Below are 27738 nucleotides of genomic sequence, written 5' to 3'. Positions count from 1 at the left end.
ACCGCTATACGAAGAGCCTCACGGAACGGATTAATTTCGTCTTGCGAGGCACCACTGTACAACCAACCTGGGGCACAGTGAAGACTGCAGGACTGCACACTAGGGCGCACCTGAAGCATAAGAAACCTGAGGATTTTGCTTGTGGGTTTGTGGTGGTCCAGCCATTTATGCACCACCACTGTTGCCTTTCTCTCTGCTACTGATTCAGGCAGGAAGGCACAGAGCAACTTCTCTGCACTCTTGATTTTGAGTTCCTTTCTCTTGGTGTGCATCACAGTTCTGATAGCATCTCCACATTGCCGTTCTTCCGTGCTCTCATTTTGATGCTGCAGAGTAAAACTTTTGGACCCTGGAAGGTATCCAGGGGAAAGAGAAGTGCCTATTCTCTGGTACACTGTTAACCTCATTGTTCAGAGTCACCCCTTGCACAGCTTTGTGCCTGCCCAGTCAGTCCTGTTGCCAAGCAAATGACCACCACAACCTGGAGTGTCTATCTTGCCTGTTTTGTACTGCAGAGAGCTTGTGAATGGAAAATATGCATCTGACCCCTGACCCCCAGGAGGTGCCCAAAGTCTGATGACATGAGAGAAGCCCGTTGCACAGAATCATAGGATTGTAGAGTTGGAAGCGACCCTGAGGATCAGATAGCCATCCTTTCTTTACATAGATACCTCAGAGGAAGGAGAGTCCACCACCTTCTGAGGAAGTCCGTTCTATTGTTGAACAGCTCTTCCCATCAGAAAGTTCTTCCTTATGTTTAGTCGGAATCTCCTTTCTTGCATAAGAGTAGTCATTTCTCAGTTTTCTGTCTTTGCTTTGAACATCAATTTATATCTTCTTATCTGGAAAGTCCCAGCTCTCCTAATCTTCCTGCCCTGCTCTCTGTTTGTAACTCTGAGGAAGTTGTTCTATGCGTTCTTGCAGAAATTTAATTTTATTTTAACTCACTGCAGAGCCGGGCCCTAACTTTGAAAACAGGGTTTGAGCCATGCACACACTGACAAATCTGTCTTTCATCAGACCAGGGTTTGGTAGCGCAAGATTGCTCTGGTCAAGCTGTTAAACAGAAATGTAGGTATTAATTTTATCACTTCTGTAGCTCTTTTCAGCATAATAAAGTGCTTTGGAATTCTTGTCCCCACAAAAATTCTGTGAATTGAGGTAGTTTGAGAGATAATGTTTTACGAGAGGCCACTCAGTGAGCTTCATGGCTGAGCAAGGACATCTACCTTATCTCCAAACCAAACACTGTTTCCAATGACCTGCACTGGCTGTTGTTCATACTCTGGGCTGCAAGTTTCTCTTGGGAAGAAAGTATTAGTGAATTGCCTTTGCTGAACAAAGGAGTGCTAGGTTAAGTGGCAAGGGCTGTGAGTTTGGAGGACCTCAGGATATCAGGGGCTTTTCTTGAATATGTGCATGGCACATCTCCTCTATGGGGGTTAAGTCTTCTCTGTGTGCATCATTTTCAGCAATATATGTTAAAACAAGGGACCTTCATGTTACCCTTTGCCATGCATTTCTAGAACTGGGTTCAGCTTGGATGACTCAGGTGCTGATTAGGGTGGAATGAAGCACACAGCTGAGAGTTCAAGGAGTTTTGTTTGGCAAGTTCCTACTGGGAAATTATCTACTGCTAAGTCAAGGGAGTTAAAAGAGTAGAATCCTTTTTGCTTTTCCAAATCCTGGCTGGTGGGACTCAGAGAGGACTCCTTGGCTTCCTCAGATGTGATCGTCAGCTTGCTGTCAGTGCCCACGAATGCTATTAGACGTCCTGGTGACACCTTTTGCAGTTCCAGCATGTTTCAAGACACCCTTGGCCATTTTGGAGAATGGCCCCCGCTACTGGGGAGGCTTCATGGGAGAGGAGGATGTGGCTGTTGACCTCAAATCAGGAGACTTTGCTGGTGCAAAATGCATAGGCTGTGGACTCACATCAGAACCCAAAGTTGGGGGTAAATGTTTCAGCTGCTTGCTGCTGCTGTTGCTGGTTCTGGAAAGCCAAGTCTAGCAAAGTCCTCCATTTCCATTTTGAGGATCAATTCTGCTGGTTAACATTTTTGGTTCACTCTTTTGTTCTTCTCTTGCAGGGTGTAGGATGCTGGCTCCGGTGCGGCTAGGCCTGCCCACATGACCTTTGCCACCATCATGCTGTGCCCCTGGCGTGGGAAGCTGAAGCTGCTGCTTGCCACCGTGACCCTGATCTTCCTCATCTCATGGCTCTACCTCTTTATGGGTAATCTGGAGTGTGAGTGAGGGCAAGGATGGCCCATGGACAATGGAAGGGTGGTGGTGTGATGAAAGCATGTGCCACAGATTTGCCCTGTGGCAGCTGTACACGTGGGTGGGAGCTGGGACTCCAGAGTGGAATTGCAACTATACTGCCAACTCACTTTGAGACCTTTGGGCAGAGGGTGGCCTCTGTTTCCTCCTGCATAATAGGACTAGGAAAGTTTTCCTAGAATTGTAGAGTTGGAAGGAACCCCAAGCATCATGTAGTCCAACTCCCTGCAATGCAGGAATTACAGCTAAAGAATCCCCGACAGATGGCCATCCCACCTCTGTTTAAAAGCCTTCCATGAAAGAGAGTCCACCACCGTCAGACATTAAGGTGACAGAAGGATGGTTCCACTGCCTTGCTTGGATGTATGTGCTTTTCTCATCGCCCAAACACATAGGAACTGATCCCTCTCATATATGATGAAGAATGGGCCAGATTTCCAATTTGGGAAATTTAAAAACCATCACCATATAGCATATTTAGTTCCAGCTTCTCAGCATTCAAGGCAGCTTGTAAACTTTGGATCTTCTACACTAGAACTTACAAGGAGACCCTTTTCCCTTGCACCTGGTGACCTCTCTCCGCAGAGGGCCAGTATTCTGAGCAAGGCCTCCTTGGGTCAATCCAGGCTTGGAGCTGGTAATAATGTTCAGCTTGGGGGTGCTGGGGCTCCATCCGTTGTGTGGTTCTTTTCTCTGGTAGTTGCCTTTATGGCAGTTACAGAGTCTTCGCTGGAGAGGGCTTGAGGGTGTTGCCTCCTTCCCCCTCCCTTGCTGATGTCAGTGGCAGATCTCTCCAGAAAATACATTACAGAGAGAATGAGCGCTGGCTTTTCAGAATATTGTTTTCTTAGGCTGCATTGATACAGTACTACTCTCTGGCCGCAAAGTTATGAATGGAGAAGCTAGAGGCAGAGCTATGCCCCTTCCTGTTATGCCACTCTCTTCTTTCTTGCCCATCTCATTCATGGTGTGGGGTGATACTGTACATTAACTCTTGAGTGTTCAGATTCACATTCACCCACTTGAGAAGCAGCATTCAGCTTCATATTGAATAGTCTTAAAGTAATATTAAGTCCATTTGACTGCAGAGAAAGATAGCCGGTGGAATTAATATAATTGAATCTAATAAGGGAAATTGTAGGACTATGCAAAGAGATGGGGGAATATTTTATAGTGCTGGAACTTTGCAACCTTGTTATATGAATTCAAGAAACCTGCATAAAATATTTGTTCCCGCTCTCATCCTTCTTCTCACTTGTCCCTCTTGTTTCACTGAAGTATGTGCAAAAAGCTCAGTGACTATGCATCCTCCTTCTCTCACCACTCCCGTTTATGTTTTCTTTTCCTGGGGGGCGGGGATCCCCTCTACAGATGGATGCTCCTTCCTGCTCCCACCTTGCTTTGGGGAACAGTCAAGCCGATACCTTAACCACGAGGCCTTGGTGTCCCAAGTACAGAAAGTGGAAGAGGAAAACCAGCTGTTGAGGCTGCAACTCAGCCAGTCTCAGATGCAGGACGAGGCTGTGGATGGGACGGACAGCAGCCAGCAGGGAGCGCAGTTCATAGAGGACCAGGATGGAAGGGACAACAGCACCGGCTGCCTCAAGCAGAGAATGGTTCAGAAGTGCGAGGTAAAGGCGATGTCCCAACTGGCTGCCAAGACACCTTGCAGGCAAATAGTTATGGCAAAACTGTGGAAGGGTTGCACAGCAAGAGGCGTGTTGTTGGTCAGGCTCCTCAACCTGTTCCGTTCCCTAAGATGGGGGTAGCCGACATGGTGCCCTCCAGAGGTTTTGGACTACATATCCCATTATCCCCAGCCAGCTTAGAATGGTTGGGAGTGGTGGGAGGTGTCGTTCCCAACCTCTGGAGGCTGTGATGTTGGCTGCCCTTGCCCTAAGATAATAGGTGTAGCCATATAATTCCCACTCTTGCTGCTTCCTGCTGTAGGTAGCGTGATATTTATTTTGCAATGTAATGCTTTTCTGAACCCTAAGATACGTGTTGGTATGATAGTCCCTTGAGGGCAAGGAGGCAGTCCTCACTTGCGCCTGGTTTCTATGCCCATTTCTAACTCTGGTTGGTTTTGCATCAACGTTTTGTATTATCCATTTTGCTCTGGGAAAAGTGAACTCTCTGCTCACCCTTTTTTACTGACTTGGGTGAAGAAGAAAGGGCCCTGGCAGGACAGGTGGATTCTGCATGTATTGTGGGAAGCGGCTTCTGAAAGCTCCACTTGGAGGGGAAGTGGGGAGAGGATCTCTTGCAGTGAATTGTGGTTGGGGGGCCAGGCCTGATGGCATCTTTGTGTTTCTGGACAGCTTCTCCATGTTGCAATTGTCTGTGCTGGATACAATGCAAGTCGGGATGTCGTTACCCTGGTGAAATCCATCCTCTTCCACAGGTAACCTTGGAGGGGGTGGGGAAGGCTGCTCTTCTTTTGAGCAGGTAGCGGACGCTTCTGAGTTTCCCAGGACTTGAAGGCGGGGTTAAAATAGGATGCCTTTCTGCACTTTTGATTCCAAGCTGCAGTTCTGGGTGTGCTGGGGAAAGATAGAACAAGTGAAGACTAGTTAGGGTCCTCTGACCCCATCCTTTTTCACTTAAATGCAGCTGCCAGGGTTCTGTATGTGGCATAGTAAGGCATCAGCTGCTGCATGGGGGGGGGTGCAAAATGAGGGAATTGGATGTATTTCGCATCTTGCTTTCAACTATTGCAAGCATTAACTGTTTCCTTCCTTGGCAGGAAGAACCCTCTTCACTTCCATCTCATCACTGACTCTGTGGCCCAAAAGATCCTGCAGATGTTGTTCGAGTCCTGGATGGTGCCCTCTGTTCATGTTAGCTTCTACAATGCTGATGACCTGAAGGCAAGGGAGATCAAGCCAGGCTCGTTCTCTCTTTCTCCATTTGTTCCCTCTCCCTCTCTTCCCTTCCCTCTCCACACCCTCTTTCCATGAAGTGAGCAGCCCTGTAGGGAAGGCCCTGCCGTAGGAATGGCTTGCTTGGAGATGAGAGACGCAAACCCTTTCCATTGTTTTCTGCGCTCTCATCTGCTACTACTGTCATTTTGTTTGTAGAGTGGGAAGACCTGTTGACAGGATCTGAATGATTTAGAAATATATAAAGTTAACCTTCTCATTTCAGCAGGAATCTCTAAGTGGTTTACATATCTGGGGAGGTGGGAGAAGTGTGTTTGTGTGTGTGCATTTGTGTGTGTTCACGTAAACATAAAATACAAATTCCATATTAAAAACTAAACAATACTACTGCTACTAAAATAATAATACTATTTTAAATAACATAATTAAGAAACAATAAATACAATATACTTAAATAAACACCTTTTTCCTTGGAATTGAGCCCCCTGATGGATAGTGGCTGGATCCAAGCTTGTGAATGGATCCAAAAGGTCATGAATCATCCTTAAGGTCACCTAGAAATTTGCAACATAACAGCAGCCAAAATCTGCACTTGAAATGATTATATGATGCACTGTCATGATTCTGATGTCCAAGAATGCTAATATTTCAGCAAAGTGACAGAAGGGCAGAAAGATTAAGGCAGGGAGCCCTGAAGCAGCACCTGGAGTTTTCCAAGGCCACATAAGTGTCCCTAATGAACAGTGGGCACTGTGCCAGGCAGTCTCCTCTCGCTCTTGCCAAAACTTTATGTGCAAGTTGTTGTCCATAATAAAATAGGAAGGGATAGAAACATAATTCATTTGTTTTTGAAATTTGAAAGTAGCCAGATTCCAGGAGTATGCATTTGTACTCTTTGATTCAATTGTTTTGGGATTAAAGCTCTTGGATTTTAGACAATGGAGTTGCCTTATTTATTCTGCTGTGAATCAGAAAGTCACTCTCCATTGTTTCTGGCTGAATTGGATGAAGAAAGGTGAAATTAGATCTGGGGTAGGAGAACATGCATTTTCCTGCCATGTCTAAAACAATTGGCAGTGCCCAGGTATATGTTTGGCATCTAAAACTATCTAGACAGGTAAGGTTCACCCAACCAAGCTTAGTGCAATGATTCACACTCCATTTTTTTTTCATATTTCTGACCCTTGAGAAAACAGGAAAGTGGATTGTGGTTGAACAGACCATGTGCTTTCACTGAAGATGGGGTGGGAATTTTTAGTGGGCGGGGGGTAGGGGGAAAGGAAAATTGCAGGGGGCCATGAAATCTAGAGCAGAATTGGGAGTCCATAGATGCCTTTGAAGTCTTGCCACACTACAGTGGTGCCCCGCAAGACGAATGCCTTGCAAGACGGAAAACTCGCTAAGAGTTTTCCGTTTTGGAGGTGCTTCGCAAAACGAATTTCCTATGGGCTTGCTTCGCAAGACGAAAATGTCTTGCGAGTTCCTGCAGGTTTTTTTCCCTTTCCCCCCCTTTTTCTAAGCCGCTAAGCCGCTTATCCGCTAAGCCGCTAAACCGCTAATAGCGCTAATCCGTCAATCCGTCAATGGGTTTGCTTCGCAAGATGAAAAAACCGCTAGACGAAGAGCCTCAAGGAACGGATTCTTTTCGTCTTGCGAGGCACCACTGTATATTATTATTTAAATTTCTATACCACCCTTCATCCAAAGATCCACAGGGTGGCTTACAATATAAAAACACAAAAATATCAGTAGAATAGCCCATTAGAAAATGTTAATAATGACCAGGTTGATGAAGTTTGCTAGTCCCCAAATGCCTTCTTACAGACTTGCAGGCCTGTTTCACAGGTATGGCAAGGGACATGGAGGCTGCTTGGAATTGCATTTCCATGGAGGTTTCCATTTGTGTGCAAGCTGCCGTCCAAAACAGGAGTGCCATGTGGAAGCACCATCTTTGCAGTTGAAAGCATTCCCACACCACTTTATTTGTGTGAAGCGCTTCTAAATCTCACCAAAGACATACAGGCTAGTTTAGAGTCATGGTCTTATTTTCAGTATTGTCTCGTTGCTCAAGCCATAGAAACAAGAGCAATTTTAGGTATCTTGGCTATAGACCAGACATGTGATGCTGATGCTGGCCTGCCTGTTCTCCTTTTCTGAAATGTTTCTCCCCCCCCCCTTTTCTTTTTTTGCAGCCCGACATCTCTTGGATCCCCAACAAGCACTACTCTGGAATCTATGGGCTGATGAAACTGACGCTCACAAAGGCTCTCCCCTCTGATCTCTCCAAGGTCATTGTCCTGGACACGGACATCACCTTTGCCACTGACATTGCTGAACTATGGGCCATCTTTGGGAAGTTCTCGGGTAAGTGATGACCCCTGGGGGAATAGGGATCCTTTAGACTAGGGACAGAGAATCTGTGACCCTCCAAGATGCTTTGAGGACTCCAGCTCTCTCATCATCAGCCCCAGCCAGCATGACTAGATGCTCAAGGATAATGAGAGTTATAGTCCAGCAACATTTGGAGGGCCACAAGTTCCCTGCCCCAGCTGTTGACCATCTTTGAGCACCTCTCCAGAGGCAATGGCTCATGGTATAGGACAGCTCTGGTGGCCCTAGATACTGAAAGGGTTTCTTTTCTTACTCGGTGGTCTTTCCATTTACTCTGCTCCTTTTAAAATTATACAGCAGGGATGATCCTTAGTGAGTGAGTTCCAGAGTACTGATCTTGTTGACAGGCAAAGTCTGTTAGCTGCCTTTGGCCTCATTTTCTTATCTCTTAATCCAGACAAACAAGTGATTGGGCTGGTGGAAAACCAAAGTGACTGGTACCTAGGGAATCTCTGGAAGAACCATAAACCATGGCCAGCACTGGGACGCGGCTTCAACACAGGTGAGCTCCAGAGGGCTGTGGGAACATGATGTCTGTTTAGTTCTCTGTTCCCGTGGCTTGAGTGCTGGGTTTGTATGTGACGATATCCAGGTTCAGATATCCTGGTTCAACTGTGAAGTTGACTAGGTGGTCTTGAGCAAATCCCAGCGAGCACAAGGAAAACCTATGAGGAAAGAAGAGGTAGCTTCCTTTCCATACCCATGGCAGATTTGGATTTTTGAGCGAATGCTGTGGGTGCCACCCCCTCTGATCATTTCTAACTCTCCTCCCCAGATCAGCACCCCTACCTCCTGAGAGGCATAATGCACACACACTCTGGCTTCCCATGGAATCTGGGTAAAAGCTGGATCCTATAAAGTTAATCCAACGCTTCAAAAGCAAAGGGAGCCGAAAGAGGAAGTGGGAAAGAGCAGTGCTTTCCCCACAATCCTCTCTTGGTTCTTTGTACCTTTCAACCCTCCCACTAGCTCATGACTGGGGGGCCAACGGAGGACTGCAAAAGTATCACAGTGCCCATGGATTAAAGGGACTGGTTTGCAGAGCCTGAAGAAAAGGCGGAGAGGAGCAGGGTAGTATGCTTCAAATGCCCCAAAGGCTGTCCCATGGAAGACTGCATAGACTTGTTCCCTGCTGCCTCCAGGGGCAGAACTAGCTCCACTGGGATTGGATAACAGAAGCTGAACATTAGGAAAACCTAAGAATAAAAAGAGTTCAGTAATGAGACCAGTTAATGGGAGCAGGATAGATGGCTGTCTCTTAGGTGTTCTCTCTCTGGATTTTCTGCATTGAGCAGGTGCCTGGACCAGGTGGCCTCCAAGTCTACCGTTAGCAGTTTTTGTAGGGCATGCTTATGCTGGTTTTATGCCAGTGTTGACTGTCATTGCCACACACACACACACACACACACACACACACACACCCCTTGGAGTTGTAGTTCAGTGAAGTTGCAAACTATTCTGTTGCTGGTATTTCAGAGTGTGAGTAACCAGCAATGGAGCTGGGTTGAATGGCGTGGCAATAGACACGCACACCAGCTCCTCTTGATAGACAGTGACTCCAGAAACAAGCTTTCTATCATGGATAGCCGATTGGCAGGTCTGTAGGATATCTTGGCACCACCTGGTGGTTGTCTAGAGAACTGTTTCTCCATGCAAGGCAGGCAGCCCTAGTGGGGAGGCAGGAAAGAGTTCATGGCTGCTGCTGCAACAGGAAAAGACTCGTTCTGCATGCTTGTCGGCTTGGTTGTCAACACTGAAGAGCAGTCACTCCTGTTGCAAGGATTTTAAAATAGCATTTTTATTGATTAAGATGTTTGCAAACTCTCTTTCACCAAAAGGATCTTAAGAACACAAGGGGGTTTCCTGGGGATCCAGGAAAACAGAGCCCTCTTCCACTTCCAAAAAGATGCACATTGTGGAAGTGGATTGTTAAGAGTTGAGCTGAGGTTGCTTCTGTCCAATCCTAGTGGTGCTCATGGTTTCCTCTTCTCCTAGGAGTGATCCTCTTGCTGCTGGAGCGCCTCCGCCGAATCGGCTGGGAGCAGATGTGGCGCCTGACAGCCGAGCGGGAGCTCATGAGCATGCTGTCCACCTCGCTGGCCGACCAGGCAAGTGCTCTGAGCTCTGCATGCCTCGCTGTCCTCCAGCCTGGGCCCCCGGACACACCTTTTGTCTCCTGCAGACATTGTGGGTTGTAGCGGGATAAAGACCTATTTATTTCTTCCTCGTTTGGCTTCACACTTGATTTTACTCTGGGCCTTTCTCCTCTTCCAGAGTGCCCAGTGTGCAAACTGCAATCTCTCTTTTAGGACATTTTTAATGCAGTGATCAAACAGAGCCCAACGCTGGTATACCAACTCCCTTGCTTCTGGAACGTGCAGCTCTCTGATCACACCCGCGCAGAGCAGTGCTACACAGAGGTCTCTGATCTTAAGGTGGGCCTTTCCTCCCTGGCTGAGTCTTTCCTGAATTCCTTTTGCAACGGTGACCCTTGGCTGAGCCTTGCAGGCATCGCCAGTCTAGGACAATGTTAGTTCTGTAGGGGCTTGACTGAAGATGTGGAGTGGATTGGCATCTGTAACCAGCCTTATATTTTAGCTGTCTGTTCTCAGGTGATCCACTGGAACTCTCCCAAGAAGCTGCGGGTGAAGAATAAGCACGTGGAGTTCTTCCGGAACCTCTACTTGACCTTCCTCGAGTATGATGGCAACCTGCTGCGCAGGGAGCTTTTTGGCTGTGCCAGCCTCCCCAGCTTGCCCAGTGGCCAGGTGGGAGCCTAATTTTCTATCCTTCTCCCTTCTCCTCATGCCTGAAATGGAAAATCCCTCCAGACTTCCCATTTATTTAGCTGCTCTATTAAATGGAGGGGGTGTGTAGCTCAAAAAACAGGGCTCCCTTCAGATGTCTTTTAAAAATAAGATAGCTGCTTGCACCCATTATATTTTGCTTCGATTTCATTGTTCTCTTCGAGTTTTTATTCCTAATAAAATGTAATGGCAAACCTAAAGAAATCTGGCATGTTTTCACCACATTCAGAACAATGCACTCATATTATTTCAGTTAGGATTAGTGGACTGATGAGGTTATGTTCTGCTTGGTACAAAACTTCGGACCCTCCCCACTCTCCCAGTAGTATCTCAGGCTCTAGAAACCCTGTCTTTTAAAGCTGCTTTGTGGCTGTGCTTCACTCTAGGTCAACTTGCCAACTTAGCCTTATCACTCTGTTCTTGTCCTCTCACCCCTGCATAAAATGTAGCTCCAGCAGGCCCTAGAGGAGCTGGATGAAGACGACCCTTGCTATGATTTTCGGAGGCAGAGCCTTATTCAGCACCGGGTGCATCTCTTCTTCCTGCAGTACGATTTCCCGATCTTGGCTGATGCAATTGATGTCACTCTTGTAGCTCAGCTCTCCATGGACAGGTACTAGATGGGAAAGGAAGAGGGGGAGATGTTGTGTCTTCCAGCATAAATTCTTCTGCTTGGGAGCTAAACGTCCAGCCAGCTTGTGGCTCTTTTATATGAATTTACTGGTCCAGGAGGCCTCTGTGCCCAAGCTGAGTTAATCAAACTGGAAATCTCTATGGCAATATTCTCACTGCCCAGCTGCGAGGGTGACTATCCTTTCCAGATAATTCTGCTTTTATTTATTTTTTAGAATGGGTTTCTGTCACCCAGAGTTGCTGGGAAATATTTAGCAAAAGATGACTAGTATCCCTTGAATACTAGAAGAACTATGGCAGTTTTCTATGTGGTGGAAGGAAGAATCTTGAGGATTATGAAGAATGGATAGAAGATAAAACCCATGAAAGGAACAAAAACTAGCTGCATGAGTCAGAAAATGGGTGCAATGGTACAAGCCAGCCATTAAAAGAATGGTTCTGATGGTGGCAGAAGGGCTGGACAATAGTTAGGAAGAGGGGCAACACAAAACCAATACTGTCCAGATCAGTTGTGCCAAGGTCTGTAAGGTTATATTTTAAGAAGCCAAGGAATCGTGTGCAAATGGTGGCAGCTTCCAGGACGTAGTGTAGACAGCCCCCTCTGATACAATTATCAACAGAAGCTTGCACACACAAGAAACCAGGAAGGAAAAACTCGCTGCAGGACTGGATGCAGATTCTCATGTTCCTTCAGGCCTGGGTGGCTCAGCCTTGTGGCTTTTTGGTGTTGCCAACTGAGGGTGTCTTGCACTCTTGACTTGTCCCATTGATTTGCAGGTTACAGATGCTGGAGGCCATATGCAAACACTGGACAGGCCCCATCAGTCTGGCGTTGTATATGTCAGATGCAGAGGCCCAGCAATTCCTGCGCTATGCCCAGGCCTCGGAAGTGCTGAGTAACCGCAGGAACGTTGCCTATCACATTGTGTACAAGGAAGGGCAGTTTTACCCGGTCAACTTCTTGCGCAACGTAGCACTGAAGAATGCACAGACATCTTACGTTTTCCTGACGGACATTGACTTCCTGCCTATGTATGGCCTCTATGATTATCTCAGGTGCGTGACTTGCCCTTTCCCAGCCTGTGTAAAGCGGTAGACACTTCCATACTGGGAGAGGATGGCTCCACCAGTATGTGTCGGTCCCATGCCAGCACTGAACATTTTTCATGGGGAAGGGATACAGGATGCTTGGACTCCTCCATTTAGCAACAGACCAACAGCATTTCCCCCTCCCCTTTGTGCCTCAGGACCTCCATTTTGCAGCTTGAGCTGCCCCAAAGGAAGGCAGCCCTCATTGTGCCTGCATTTGAGACTCTGCATTACCGCCTCACCTTCCCCAAATCCAAAGCGGAGCTGCTCTCCATGCTGGACATGGGCTCCCTCTATACCTTCAGGTAAGTGTTGGGACAAAAAAAAAACCCTCGCTAGCAGCTGAAATGTTGGCTCAACCAATTGCTGGACTGCCCTCTGAAACCAGATAACAGGCCTGACCAGCCCCAGCACTTAACCCTTCTTAGTGGTGGCTTGCAGCCTAAGATTTGACTGGCCATTTGTAACTGGCATATGTGCATTCATTCTTCTGTTGGGATGTAGGGGCACAATTTGCCCCCTCTTTATTTTCATTCCATGTTGTCCCCTCTCCCTGCTTTGGAGCCCCGTGCTGAGCATGGTATAAATATTTTAAATAAATAATCCCTTGCCTCATTTCCATCCCCCCCCCAACTCTTTGTTGGATCCTATGATTCTTCTGCTTTTCCTCATGCCCTTTTCCCTAGTCCTGGGCTCATCCAGTTCCCAGCCACCTGTTGGGGCACAGCTGTGCCCTCACAGGGGCATATTTGCATCATGGCCATGTTACAGATGGGGAGTTGAGACCAAGGTGACTTTGCCCTGGCCATGCTGTGGGTCTGTGGCAAAGCAAAGACATGAAGCCCCATCTCCCTCATCCAAGCCCAATGCTGCCCTGCTGACTAAAGAGGTTCAGAATGGCTCTGAGAGGCTGGCTACCCCAGGCAGCGTGGTGCAGTGGTCGGAGTGTCATACTAGGCGACAAGGAGTCCCAGGTGCAGACTTTTCTCAGCTCCCTTGTGTATCTGTGTGCAGGTACCATGTGTGGCCTCAGGGCCATGCCCCTACGGACTATGCCAAGTGGCGGACAGCCACGGTGCCCTATCGCGTGGAGTGGCAGCTGCACTTTGAGCCTTACGTTGTAGTGAGGCGCGACTGCCCCCTGTATGACCAGAGATTTGTCGGTTTTGGCTGGAACAAGGTGTCTCACATCATGGAGCTTGACGCCCAGGTGAGTGTGATGCTTAATGTCTCCCGCAAGGTTGCCTCTTTATGCGTTCCCTGAAATCCAGGGCTGGGGTGTGTGGCTTCCGAGGGAGCCGGCCTTTCCAGCAACTTCATGCCTTTTTGTAGGAGAATGAGCTGCTGGTCTTGCCCAATGCCTTCATGATCCATATGCCTCACGCACCCAGTTTTGACATCTCCAAGTTCCGCCTGAGCTCCACTTACCGCGACTGCCTGGAGACCCTGCGGGAGGAGTTCCACCAGGACCTGTCGCGCAAGTACGGCGCCGCTGCACTCAAATACCTCACCGCCGAGAGAAGCCTGTGAACGGCAAGACGCACACCAAAGGACAGTCCATGCAAGGCAACTCATGCCCTGCAGAGGAGGGACAGCGGACCACGCTCGTGTCCTGGAGCAGTTCAGACCTACGGCAGAGCCACCCTCCCAATGGTAGCCGGGTGCTACACACTTTGTCTAAGTTGTGGGTACAATTGCAGCTGGTTGGGTTGGGGCAGGTGGCATATGATTCATGGCTATGGAGCCAATCAAAACAATGCTCCCAATCTAAATCAGGCAAGTTACATACATTTGTGTACATCTGTTTCCAAATTGAGGGGGGAAGCATGGGAATGAAGAGGAGGGAAGGTGTGCTCCTGAGCTGACATCCTGGAGAGCCACTTCCTGTTGGTGTAGACGGTAATGAGGACAGACCAGTGGCCTGACTCTAAGGCAACTTCCTCTGTTGCTGTTTTGAAGGTGGGCCTTTCCCACCCCATGAGCCTGATGCCTTAATACAGCTACAGTCACCTGTTTCCTGTAGTAGAAAGGTAGACTGGTTGTGGAAATTGAGACTTCTACTAATGTGTTGTGTCCCTCTATCAGTGTAGTAGCCCCATCCTATTTCCAGCTCTTTCATTTGTCCCCTCCAAGCCAAAACCAATTAGTCAATTATGACTAAATCATATAAAGTGAGCATCTAGAAAATCTTATGTGAAGTATTCCTATACATGTGGCAAGAGGGACTGTATGCATATACAGGCAACCCAATTTGTGCATGGGTTGTGTTTCAAGGTACTGTGCATGTTGGTGGAGCATGCATAAGCCCACCCCGCCCTGTCACACCATCTTGCAGGTCCAAAACCAGTGTATGTGTGCACAGTTGCACGTTCTTTGAACCCATGCAAAACAGGAGTTGCCTGTACCCTGCCTTTTACAAATCTGCATAGCCTTGCTTTTGGTCATGGATCAGGGCTTTACTGATGGGAAAAGGATGATGTGGGACCTATTCTGAAAGAGTTTAAAGTGGGGAACCTGAGGTCTAGGGGCTGCATGTGACCCTGCTTATCTCTATGGGTGCGGCCTTTCCTTTCCTTTTTATGATATGTTTGTAGAGAAGCCCTGCACTGGAATAGAAAATATTTTAGCACAGGGTTTCCCTACACACACACACAACTACACAAGGAAGAAGAGTCACAACTGTTGCTTCACCCACATTCTGCCTTTGGTGCTATTGACCACCACCAAGAAATGTGGCTGTCAGGGGTGTTGGTAAGGAACCTTCTCTCCAACCTGCCTTGTGCTTACTTCATGGATAACGTTACTATCTAGAAAAAAGCCTAGTGTAAGGAAAACCAGGTCCTTGTTCCAGGGGCTATATAGCGCACATGCTTTGCTGTGAGTACATGGCTGAAACCAAGATCCCTTTAGTCCAAACGAACTTCTTTCCAACAGGGTTCAGGCGAGGATCCTTGAAAATGTGTAAGCAGGGCATTTTGGAAAAAGCCCAAACCCTGCTTGCCTACCCCCCACTCCCACATCTAAAATGCGGGTGTAGTTCATCTCACCAGAGCTAAATAGAACCTCATCATGGCTACTACTCAGTAAATCTTGTTTAGCTTGATGTTGCACATCATTGCCAAACATACTTTCCCCCTCCCATGGAGGAACGCAAGTCTTGCCCTTCCTATATCTGCTGGAATATGGCCTTGATCAGCTGCTTTCCTGAGTAAATATTAGCTCAAACTGTGTTTGTATGATCAGGACCAAGGACTGCACAATTGGGCCTTGTGCAGGAGTCCATAATGGAACCGGATTGTTTTCAGTCTAGATGCAGTTAAGTGTCACAGCTGATTACAGATTAAGTCTGTGCAACCATGGAAGTAGGCAAGTCATTGCATGCAGGCTGCCGTCCTGATAGCTGCTTGGTGAACCTGATGCTCGAAGGGACTAATTCCACTTCTTGAAAAAAGGAACACATGAGCATCTTGCTGTATCTGCAACTGACGTAGGGTCTGTTAATGAATGCTGTAGCTGAATGTCTGTGCTGGGAGCAGCTTCAGCCCAGCCATGGTCCACAATTATCAAACACTGGAGCACAAAGATGGAGATGTAACAGGAAAACTCTTTCCTTGCTGTTTATATAATTTAAGGTGATTTCTCACAAGCTGTAAATGATTTGGGTGTCATAGATTTTCTGGTAGTTTCTCTCTTTGGTTCTGGAGTCTGTCTAGGGTCTTCTGCTGCTGGACTCTTTGATTTTTCCTTTGATTTCCTGGAATTCAAGAGCTTCCAAAGTGCTGGGATTAGTTTTCCATCCCTCTAGACAGGCTGATGTAAATGCTGAAACTGTCCCACACTGAGCACTGTACAGCATGGGCACAAGTATTCCTTTTTAAAAAAACATTAAAGTTTTGAGGAAAATCCTTTTCAAGCTGCTGTGAGAGTTGTTTGGTTATTATGTCCACATAGTATTAATGCTTTCCTCATTTCTACTAGTCATGAAAATGAGGAACAGGGGAGAGAACAAACTAGAGAAACAATTCCTTCAGAGAACTCTTGGCTACAACCCACAAATCTGCCAGGGACAGGAAAGTATTCTGCATGGTATCCAACTTTCTTTTACTCGAAGTAGATCCACTGACGTTAGGGAGCCTTAGACAAGTTAATTAGTCATCATTTTCAACAGGTCTACTTTCTGAGTAAAACTTAGTTACCACCCACTTGGCACAATCCATACAGGAAGCTATTACCAGAAGTTGAAGCCCAGTTGACTTACTCTACAGCCCTTATAGGACCAAGCTGTCAGTGACTGCAGTAGACTTTGCCAAGTTCAGGTCATTGCCCACTCTCCTTGCAGGTCCAGGGAGCTTTAAATTCTGTAAAGAAGGGAAACTGAAGCCCAGACTCTTTATCATTATAAAACTTTATATTTTATTTTTCTACAGGCCAAGAAATAATAAGTATAGGAGAGGTTCAGCTTTGCAGGCGTGCTGTAAAGGTCCCCTACCTGCTTTTGTGGCTAATCAGCTGTCATATCATAGATATTGCAAACTGCTCAGAAGAACAGCCTCAAAGTGTAGAATGAGGAGGACTGGAGGGAAGCATAAGGTCAGTACAGCTGGGAAAAGACCACATTGCATTGGAGGATTTTGAAAATGGGGAGAAAGGAGCTCAATATAGGATAGCAGAGCACTAAATGGACAAAAGACTCTTGCCTATACTATAAGCACGCGATGGTGAAGAAAACTGTTGCAATGGGGCCCCAGGGGAAAAGGCCAAGTGAGGAGAATTGAAAGGATGGGAGAGGGGAGCTGAAACGCAGCTCTGAGTGTTCTCTATTTATATGGGGCATACACTAGAAATACAAGACAGAATTAGGCCTCGGGCCTAATACAATTATGTATTCTTAGCTCCCTGGCAGTACCCCTGCCATGATTGGCAAGCAGCCGCCTTTCCAAATCCTGGAAGTGCCAATATTGATCTGCCTGCAGTGTCTGCACCTTTAGGGTGTGGCACAACGTACCTGTTTGCAGTTAAACCTTCAGCTTTGATGGGAGAAGCCGCATTTCTCTTCGTTTGCAGCTTCAGTGTGGACAAAGCAAAGCGGGGGGGGGGGGTCAGCACACATGAACACAGCTGCATGATAAACAACTAGAGACAATAGATTTCATAGTTTTATTTAGTAAAATGTTAAATAAATACAAATTGATCGTTTATTCTGGACCCCTTCTTTTTCTTCCCACCTTAATAGACTAAAATCTAGACACAATTGTACCAAACCCACAAGGGACTGGAAGGCTACAGAAAAGAAGGCAGCAAAGAGACTGCAAATCACTATGAGCACCAGGCTATTCAATTTCTTAAAAAAAGAAAAAGAAAAACTTAACAAAAGAGAAACCCACCTAACCAACAGAAGTCATGCATCCATATAACATTCACAGGGTGTTGATCTGTGAAAGCAATATTGTGCCCAGTTCACTTAAAGGTATGGGAACTCAGGATGGATGCAGAGGCAGTACGAGTGAGGTTGAGTTTATCTGGCACAAACATCAGGAGAAGAAGAGATGGGAGGATGCTGGCTATGTATGAATCAATACATCAGTGTACATGGGGGAGGAGGGTTTAGAAACCCACTGCCTTAAAAACAAAGGTTGTGAATTTCCCTTTATGGTCATGGCCTCTTTCACAGACCACTTATTTCAAAGAGTCCTTATTCCAGTTACTAGAAATATTCTGGCTTCAACAATGGTCTTGAGACACAGATGGGATAGTTGGCTAGTAAGCAGCCCACTGCCGTTTCCTCTACTACCGAAGAATGGAATGAAACTACAACATAAGCCACAGGTGAGTGTAACACCCAACAAACCACTTGGACTTGACAGAGTAGAAAAGCTAAGGACTATTCAGTATTTGCTAGTTCAGATATGACCAAACTGACATACAATTTCAAGATAAAACTTTATTGATAATGCCCGTTCTTAGTCTTGGTTCACTTCTCACAGGCCTGTTGTTCTTAATGTAAATTGGCACTAATAGGACTTTTCAATTGGTGTACTACTGAAAGACTCCAATGCAACCAGCAAGGGTGTGTAGATCCCTGCTGTTCAATCCCATAGGAAGAGTGCAGAGTGAAGGACCAGCTTAGCCCAATCCTTGCTAAAGCACGTTCTCTCAACAAGGTGCCTTCCTTCACTGTGGGGATGTACAGGTGTGGCACTGTGGAGTGGGCAGACTCCCCAGCAGATTGGGATGCAGGTACAGCACTTACTGCTGGGGGAGTGGATGGTGGACTCAACACTCACCCTCTAGGCTCACGTAACTGAGCTGCAAAGGGAGTCCTGGCTAAACTCAAGCGGAGCATGTGCTAGGGAAAGGGGGATGATAAATACCAGGGTCAATAACTATTTATTCCAACCACAATAAAAATGGAGGTGCTGTGCAGAGCCATTTCTAAAAGCTGCCAACACTGATGCAGATAATGACAGCTTCACCTGGGAATGTTTGCTGTTGTCCATTCTTGGTCATGTAAAGAAACACTGAGCACCTGGGCAAAATTATAGACCCCATAACAAAGAGGCTTCTTATCATCCTCAGCTGATGGGAAGGAAATTAGATGCTGTAATTGTCATTGAGTTTAGGCCTTTCTGTTTTTGTTACCTGCAATGTCATTTGCAGAGGGTTAAACCGGGATTTAGCACATAATTGAGCATTGTTGTAACCTGCATACATATTAGAAAACAAGTAAAAAAAAAAGCCTCCTAAACTTTATTGGGGAAGGGGGAGGCATTTCTGCTTACCCTGGATCCAGATACAACTGTGGGACTTCCCCCTTATACTTAGAAGTGTGTGGGACACAGGAAATAGCTGCATTTGCAAACCTGTTTGAATGGGGACGCTGTTAGATGAACACTGTATTGCTGGATTGACCAAGGGCACCAGACTAAAATAGCAATGTTACAGTGCTGGGGCTGGGGGGTTTGAAAGTACACAGAATTGTTGGGCCGAATGAGAGAAATGTTTTTGCACAAGTACTGCCTATCATCTTCTAATTTGTATTTTCCAATCACAAATGCATGGGCTATGCTTGCTGCAATTTCCCAACAACTAGGAAGCTGTAGTTATTCTTGTGACAGTGTCTGTTCAGAAAAAAAAAAAAGATTAAATCTGGTACAAGACTTCTTTAGCACCAGAAAAGTCACAAGTTCAAATAGGTTCCACCTTACAACAACTAATGGAGTCTGACCACACAATCCATTATTTCCATTTTCAATTGCAAATAAAAACTCCCAGCTGCATCCTCAAATATGGATGGGTACTCTCTGGACTTTGCTGCACCAGCCCATGAGCATACACCCTGACATTCACACAGCGTACCACAAATGAGCCAAGGCAGCAGCAGGCAACTCCTGCAGAATGTTTAGGAGTAGGATGTGAATAGGCAATGTCATCTGCATGCAAGCAGGTGCAGAACACTGTCCTCTCATAGTACTAATTATGTTTCTGAATTCTAAGAAAATCAGGGTGACAAACTTGTTACCCTGATGAACAAAGATACTGTGGTTCCCCTACGTTTTCTCAAGGCAAAAGGAAATCTGACACATCTGCTACCCAAGCAAGGATCTTTCTGCACAGCCAGACAAAACATGCCCAAACTTTATTTTCTCCTTCTGCTATATTTCCAGAAGCCAAATCCCTCTTAAACTTAGCTGGTGGCATTTCCAGGACAGGAGACGCCAGCGAGGCAGGGGTGAAGGGGCAAGGAGAGAAGTACACATAAAATCAGAAGAATGACACAATTAAAGATTCACAAGAGTACCTTGCTGCTCTTCACTTTAAACTAGCTGATCACTCCAGTGCTGCGGGCTAAGCAACAGATGTACTACAGATGTCACTAGTCAAGAGAGGCCAAATGTAAAGTAACCCCCCTCCCCCCAAAAAAACCCCATGGCTAAATCCAAAGCAAGGTTTCAACACATGGGAGACCTTAGTATAATAAATTGTTTTCCCTTCAGAAAGTACCAGGGGTTAACTGTGAGCCCCATTGTGGGGGCATAAAGGTAGCATGTTATTAATACTACTTTGCTGAGGCACAGTTTTTAAATTGCTTAAAAGTGGAAGGTAGCAGACAAATGCCCCTTCCTCAGGGCAGATCAACACATGACTCTCTTCCCCTTCCCCTTACAACTGCCTTGCACTGAGCTCTCGTCTTCCCTCTCTGCACTGTGTGGTACAACTTTTCATGACCTGACGACACTGCAGGGTTTGCAGAACACAAAGGAGGCAGAGAATTCAACACAAGATCACTATTTTTGGCACCTGTTCCATGTTTAAGATAAAGCGAATAGTTCTGCACTCCCTGCACCTTACATCATAGGCTAAGAGGGCATGATGGCCATTGCCCAAATTCATGCATGTGTGGCCATTCTGAACAAACCTATGGCTTTAAGGGAAAAGAAAACAAGGATGGCAAATGTGTTTGGTGAGGGGAAGGAAAGGCCACATGAACATGGGAACAGCTGAAATCAGAAATCCCATTCGCCTGCCTCTGTCAACAGCCAACACCAATTTATCAACCAGAAGAGGGTAATTGGCTTCCTCCTGTTCCTTGCTGCTGGAAATCCAGCTTCTGGCCTGAAATACGAGCACTTGTCTATTTTTCACCCGTTACACTCAGAATATCTAAATGTAGGTTTGCAAATTGCGTGACCCATCAAGCCAAATGCAAACCACCCAACACACACGGTTGCTTGTTTGCTGCACTCAAAGGCAGGCAAAACCAGGAGGATTATCAGGGATCTGGTGGGCTACATTTGTCTTGGTAGGTCACAAGATGAAAAGGCCTCTCAAACATGCCCCCAACGATATTTTGCTCTGTGTATTGCTATAAAAAGTGTTATTTCCTCTGAGCAATTTTCCTGATTGGCTGCCTTCTGGCTTTACTTGCTAATAACACCAGGTACTTAGAAAGCTGCCAACTTCACTACGGAGTATCAAAAGTCAAATGGTAAGGCCTGATCTTTTTCAAACGTAAAGCTAAGGCTATTTGACACGAATTGTCCTTACTCTTCACTGATATGTATAGTGATAAAAAATCAGCTGCTGGACCGTGAGCATAACTGAGTGTCACTGAGGAGTCCTTGAGGGACAAGACTGGAGGCTAGAAGTAAAGAAACCACCACAAACCATGAGTGGCAGGAACAAAATTCAGGTGATTATGTAAATAAAGTGCATTAGGATGCATAGTTCTTCAACACAGAATAGTAAAAGCATGGCAGCACCATCACTGGCTGTCTGACAGAGGAGAGACTTTCTAACATGGACCCGGGCTGACTGCCATGACTTACGCCAACATGAGTGCTGCCATGGAAGTGAAAGGGTATGAAATATTGGCCGTTTGCACTTGTCTATGCAAAGGTGGCTATTTCAGACTCGCTCATCTCATGTCCAGCACCAGCATTTTAATAGCATGAAATTACTGCGACAATTTGCTTCAGAAGACAGACAAGCTGTGCTAAGCAGAGCCAGATCTCAACGCTAAAATCCTTTGTCTCCACGTTCTCCCTATAATCTAGGTGCTATAACGACAAAGATTTTTAAATGCTGCCAATGCTCTCTTGTGCTTTTAAGCACAAGAGTTAATTAGGAGAGCTTAACAGAGGAGAAATTCCACCACTTGGAGGAAGGTTTGCAGACTGGATGCAGTTCAACCCCACAGGCTATTTGAATGGCATGACAATCTCTCGACACTCACCCCCAAGGCATTTTTCAAACAGAAACACAGCAGAATGGCAACATCATAAGCAAAACCTGTGTTAAAAAATTCTAAGTACACAGCATTTTCTCCAGTTCTGACACCTTTTTAATAGAAATCACTTGTTTAGGAAACAAATAGCACTTTTGTAATTTTTACAATGTTTCTTACCTTGATCTTATTTTAAGTAACACTAGGAAGACCTCAATATCTTTTTTCTTTTTTAATTTAAAAAAGTTGTTTTTCCCCCAGATACAAAGATTTTGCCCTTGCATAAAAAACAGTGCCCAAAACGATGACACACGGACTCACAAAGACTCACTGTATCTCACTGACACTATTACTTCTAATCTATACCATGCAAGGTCCCATCTACCTCTTTAATCGGACTGTCAGCCTGAAAAAAACAGCTTTTCTATTCCTTACATTTGTAACCAAAAGAGAAAGGAAACAAAGGAAACAGGCATTTTAATTTTTTTTAGTTTTTTTTTACTATTTGGGCCATATGTTTGGGATATGTGCTGTACTGTTTGGAATATCACTTTTGCTTGACAAGTGTACAAAAAAAAAAAAAGTTGGAATTTTCATTTCAGTCGTGACCCGCTTTTCTGAAACCCCAGGCTGATTATATTAGTCCCCCTCCCTTCTCCTTTTCCTCAGCAAAAGCTTCCTGGGCCAATGTGATGCCCAAACCAGCAATTTATTTCACTTGTCTATTTGGAAAAAAAAGTGGATAAACCCAAAGCTGCCAATCTAGTAATCCCCAGCCTGAGTGTGCACTAGATACTTAGTGAAAAACCCTTCCCCATTCCTTTTTGTCTCTCCTGTCAAAACAATAGTGAATACTGCTTATTGGATAGGCTTGGTCCCCACTCCCACTACCCCACCCCCTCTGGACCCTAGGACTTGTTAATTCATATTTCTGGATTTTTGGTTTAGTAGTACGGAGAATTCAGAAACAGGAAAAGCCCACAGGCTCTTTGGACTTGAAGTTTCCTTAGCTAAACAAACTGGTCTGCAGATAAGATTTGAAACCTGCTCCTCCTCCCTGCTCCCCACCCCCAAATAAAAACAAAAACAAAACAAACCTAGAGTGGCTGTGGAGGCTGCTGCAGGCACACACTGGTGTAAAAGAGAGAAAGAGAGAGAGAGAGAGTAAATATATTATTTAACTTGGCATGGTGCTGGCAAAGAACCTCCAGCTGGCACTATTCATGTAACATGGTCCAAACTTTGCACGTACACACAGAATAAGGAGGATCGATTGGCAACTCTGGTGCTGCCTGGCACAAGCCTCTTCGCGCTCTTTCTGGAACCAAAGAGTTCTGCGCTTTCCAGAAGAAATCCAGCTTTTCTTTTCTAGAGTTTTATTGTTTTGCTCTTCTGCCTCGCCGCCATCTCCCCCGGCTCCTTCTTCCTGTGCTATGTTATTTAGTCTCGTCGCCCTTGGTACAGTTCACCATGCAGCTCTGGGAGGGGGAAGAGGCTGGGGTGGAGGCGGCGGCAGCCTTTGCGTTATTGGTGGAGTCCATGCCATTGGAGATGGCGACGGAACTGCCCTCAGAGTTTATGGGTTTTGAAAGGTTGATGCCCTGGATGAGGCGAATTAACTGTTTTACCTTCTCCAATGAACTGTGCATTTCCTTCTGTTTTGCCAGGATGGTGTTCTTCATTTCCATACATTTCTGAAGCAGATTGGAACGACATTGCATTAATGAGTGCGCTCATAAAAAAAAGGCCCAAACAAGAAAGCAAAGGGATCCCAAGATCCACAAGAGACTGCAAAAACAGATTCTTTGTCAAAGCACCTGGTGGATACAACATAGCTCCCATACCAAATATAGCCCACACAGCAAACCAAAGAGTTCAAAGAAAGCAAATGCTATTTCACAGCCACGACTACAGCATATAGATTACAACTATGACTTAGCAGAGAAAAAGAAGCTCTAACAAACATAAGAAGCCACTGAGACTTTTATAAAACACCACCACGACAAAGCTGTGGTGAAGCATGGCTCAGAACTGATACTGTGATTGGTCACAGTAAACAGTCATTTTCTAAGATTCACAGCTGTAGCTTCTAGTGGAACACAGAGGATAAACAAACCATCATTTAGCACAGCAATACTTACTGTTATAGAATTGCTGAGCTGTTTGACTTTCTGTTCTAGCTGCTCCCTTTCCTGTTTTAAATCTGAACTCCATTTCAGTAATTTCTGTTTTTCCTCTTCTTTTGCTGTAAAAGAGAGTACATCAATTGTATCAATTATGCCCTGCAGATGGGATCTCTCAGCTGCTTTTGCACAATGGAAAACCAGTACTGGACCATACCTGAAGCTGCAGGTGCAGACATAAAGAGAGTCAGATGAAGCTGTCATATCCATTTCATTACTGGGGTTATCATTCAATCAGCTCTTAATTTCCTTCTGAAAACAAACATCCTACTCCCTTCCTCAAAGTAACATTTTCCAAAGAAAAGAAAACCAAGCCAAGCCCTGCACCATTTTCTTACCTGCTTTGTATGCAATATATGAATGAACAATTGCTAAAGTTCCTGGCCACGGGATTGCTTCTTCTTTCTTTAGCATCTGAAAGAAAGGAGAAGGAACACTTGGCTGACGCGTTCTACCTCTAGGAAAGATGACACACGCTAAAGGGTTTCTTTCACAACAACTATTAAAATCAATGCCATTCTCTTCTTAGGCCCTCCCCAGGCAATAAAACAACTTAAAATCCCCCTCTGTTCTACTCTTGGGATGCTGTTAGTTCTGGTCCGGGACAAGAAGCCTGATGCTTTGTTGACATGTGATGGATGTGGGAGGCCAATGGGATAAAGAAATGAACCAGACTATATCCACATATCAAAAGGAGGGAGAGGAAGACTGTGCTGCAGTGCTATCAAGTGCATGGGGATAACATGTAACCTTTCAAGAACTAAATAAAAAACACAAATTTCATGAAATGGTAAGGAAGGGTAGCCTTGTTGCTTTAAAGTCTACATTAAAAAACAAGATGAAGGCAATTACATGATCATTTCTATGCTTGCAAGCATTCAGCCCCTAAAGAATTAATTAAAAAAAATAAAAATCCCTAAATGGATAACAAAACAGTGAGGCACTAGTAGGAAGAAGGGGAATTGTGTTACTAATCACTAAAACATATGTGTCTGTGATATTCACAACCAGCTTATACACAGCACTCAAAATAGTATGCTGAAATGGGGAGCGGGGAGGGGGGAAGGAAATTCCAAGCAAAAGAATACTGAGGTTTGAGTACTGGGGAAATTCTTCAACAGAAGCATTATCCAAAAAAGATGCCTGATCCACAACTCAACACGCACCTCAAGCAAGTAAACATCGCATTTACTGCACACACAAAAACCTCCACAATAGTTTGGGAAGACCCTCAAGATTTAATAGCATGAAATACTCACACATCTGTGCTAAACCTCCCACAAGGGAAGCCTGTTTAATCACCATGTCAGCAATTTTGTACATTCCCTTGCATCTACAAACATTTTCTGCTGATGAAATTTTAACAAGCTGAACAGGAATGAAGAGACAACATATCTGATCTTAAAACTTGCCAGTAGAGAGGATTGTGACTTCGTGATTCACAAACTGCTGATCTAATTAGCTAAAGGAAAAACACTCTGATAGCAAAGAGCAGCCTCCATGGAGAAAACTACATGTTACTTTGGCAAACATGCATTTCCCACAAATGTGTTTGTTGGTTAACAGCAATGCAGGAGTAGCGGGGCATTTCCAGAAGAGAATTGGTGGGTGGGAGATGGGTGTTTAATCATGTGGTTATTCATCACAAAACATTCCTCCCCAGCCTGGCTTATTTTTGCTCTCAAAGCCAGCTATGGGGAAAGATTGAGCATCTATCTCATGCCTGCTAACTCTCACCTGTAAAATGCCCTGTGTCCCTGCATTATCATGCAAACATTGGTTTTCCAGCATGTAGCTTTGTCCTAGACCTTAAAATACTGGACTTTCCAACACATGTATTGTAGAATGAAGCTAACATTATATATATATATTGTGGAAGCAGAAATAGATAAACATGCAAGTGGATCAAAGGGAATCTTCCCCGTAAGTCTTCGAGCTTTGCCATGGCAAATAAATGGCTGTTTAGTACCCTGAGATGTGGAACAGAAAAGCAAACGTTTGATGGCTTTGAATTTGTGAGGCCATTTCCGTTCAGGTCAGATATTTTCACCCTCTCAAAGTCTAAGCCATGTGCCCCACCCATTTTGTCAAAAGCAGAGAACCATTGCGAGAGGCTTCCCCTTTTGTGTCAAACAATACCTGGTCTTGACATTTGGGACAGATCCACATGCCCTTGGGAATAGTTTTCAGAGGTGGGTCCAGACAGTCCAAGTGATAAACACGTGAGCACGTGTCACACATCAGCAACTGCCCACTTTTCCTGCAAACACTGCAAAAATCTTCATGGATATCACCCTATAAAATTAGAGGGGGGAAAGGGAACTTACAAACTTTGAAAACTAAATTCCAGTTCAAAGTAAAGTCCTAAGTGAATGAAATCCCCAAAATAATATCCTTTTCATGAAACACAGAAAGAAAGCTACCAAAGGGTGCCTGACGATTAGATCCTCTTTCTTCAGACAGAAAAGAACCACAAGGAACGTCAAGGGCCACAGCTTCTTCAAATGCCACCATGTCTACCCTAGTACAATTTCAAACTATAAAGCACAGATCACTTATTTATATAGTTAAGAATCACACCCATCTTATTTTCAAGTAAGTGAAATTAAATGTGGGGTGAAAGTCCCAGTGATCCACTGTATGGAAAACATTTTTAAAGTGCTGCAATAGGTTCGGTTCTCCAGGAGGTGCAGAACTTGTCACCCACGTTTAACTTAATGCTGGGTGGGATTAGACAGCGTCTGAGAGTGTGCTGTCATCACCATGCTGATGACACACAGCTCTTATGTCATCTTCTGCAGGTAGGCAGTGGACCTGCTGATTGGTGACCTGTCATGATAATGAACTGGATGAGAACCAATGACATGAGTCTTAATCCAGCCAAGAGGGATTAGCAGGTGGATCTTCTGACCAGGTGAATGGCATGCAATCTGCTCTTGGCAGGGTGAGACTCATTCTGAAAGGTCCATAGTCTGGGTGTCTTCCTGTATCCACTGCTGTCACTTGAGGGACAGGTGGCCCTGGTAGTGCAGAATGCTTTAGCTTCTGTTTTTTGTTACAAAAAAGTTAAAAACCAAAAGATTGTAAGTCACTTGCAGTGTAATTGAAACCTAGGATCCACTGGGATGATAGAATTTGGATATGGCAGATCTCAATGGGTGCTCAGCCGGTGGATCTTAAGACGGTATCACTTACACTAGCACAAGTTCCCCCCAGAAGGGGGCATTCTGGAGATGTGGCAGAGCAAGGAGAGACTTACACCTCTTACAAACACCTTCTGGCTCAGTCAAGTGACCCAGCAGCCCAGCCAATGTAGCTGGCAAAGAGTGTCCTATTCCTTCTGAACTGAGTTTGGAATAGGGGTAACTTTTGCCACTGTAACATGCCAGCATTATTTATGCTAGCTTTCTATAGTTAGGATTGCTCCATTAGAGACTTTTGTAGTAAGCAACTAATAATTTAAATCCAACACTAGTAGCCCGATCCAACACTAGGAGCTCACTATACTGAGGTGCTTATTTTGTTTGGGGACAGAGTACATAAATCAAATAGTGAATATGAATATTCCAGTGCTGGAGAGGAGTGAAACTAACACATATACAAGGAATAAAAGCTGATATCATTAACCATGATGGATAAGAGAGATTTGCTGTGGTGGTTACTGCTGCTATTGTATGTCTTTATTTTCAATGGCTATATGACCACACTGGATTGATAAGCCTCTAAGCAAATAAGCAAAATATGCA

General features: G+C 45.3%; 2 protein-coding genes across 7 annotated transcripts in view; one reads left to right on the top strand and one right to left on the bottom strand.

The window, feature by feature from the left end:
• The first annotated feature begins 2090 nt into the window (after positions 1 to 2090).
• Positions 2091 to 15998, top strand: LARGE2 (LARGE xylosyl- and glucuronyltransferase 2). 2 transcript variants are annotated; one of them, XM_081836711.1, is made up of 14 exons: positions 2091 to 2248; positions 3655 to 3914; positions 4605 to 4687; positions 5030 to 5153; positions 7358 to 7529; positions 7954 to 8058; positions 9552 to 9664; positions 9866 to 9991; positions 10169 to 10324; positions 10813 to 10976; positions 11774 to 12052; positions 12244 to 12390; positions 13100 to 13295; positions 13418 to 15998. In XM_081836711.1, exons 1-14 carry the CDS (start codon positions 2131 to 2133, stop codon positions 13613 to 13615), a joined length of 2241 nt encoding a protein of 746 aa, XP_081692837.1. In that variant the 5' UTR covers positions 2091 to 2130; the 3' UTR covers positions 13616 to 15998. The 2 variants fall into 2 exon arrangements, with proteins under 2 accessions (XP_081692837.1, XP_081692838.1); XM_081836712.1 differs by having other exon boundaries at positions 2102 to 2236.
• A 6971-nt stretch (positions 15999 to 22969) lies between these two features.
• The window catches only part of PHF21A (PHD finger protein 21A), a 128360-nt gene continuing 123591 nt past the window's right edge, over positions 22970 to 27738 (bottom strand). For all 5 annotated transcript variants that reach the window (XM_081834970.1, XM_081834969.1, XM_081834968.1 and 2 more), the window contains exons 15-18: positions 26132 to 26287; positions 24331 to 24406; positions 23951 to 24054; positions 22970 to 23503 (exon numbers count right to left, since the gene is read on the bottom strand). In XM_081834970.1, the coding sequence (XP_081691096.1) occupies positions 23246 to 23503; positions 23951 to 24054; positions 24331 to 24406; positions 26132 to 26287 (594 nt within the window). In that variant the 3' untranslated portion in view covers positions 22970 to 23245. The remainder of the gene's footprint in view (positions 23504 to 23950; positions 24055 to 24330; positions 24407 to 26131; positions 26288 to 27738) is intronic.

This window comes from Podarcis erhardii (genome assembly GCF_964252035.2).
Source record: "Podarcis erhardii genome assembly, chromosome: 1".
In the NCBI taxonomy this organism is placed as follows: Eukaryota; Metazoa; Chordata; class Lepidosauria; order Squamata; family Lacertidae; genus Podarcis; species Podarcis erhardii.
The sequence above is the reverse complement of the archived record's forward strand: the minus strand, read 5'-3'. Positions and strand labels throughout refer to the sequence as shown.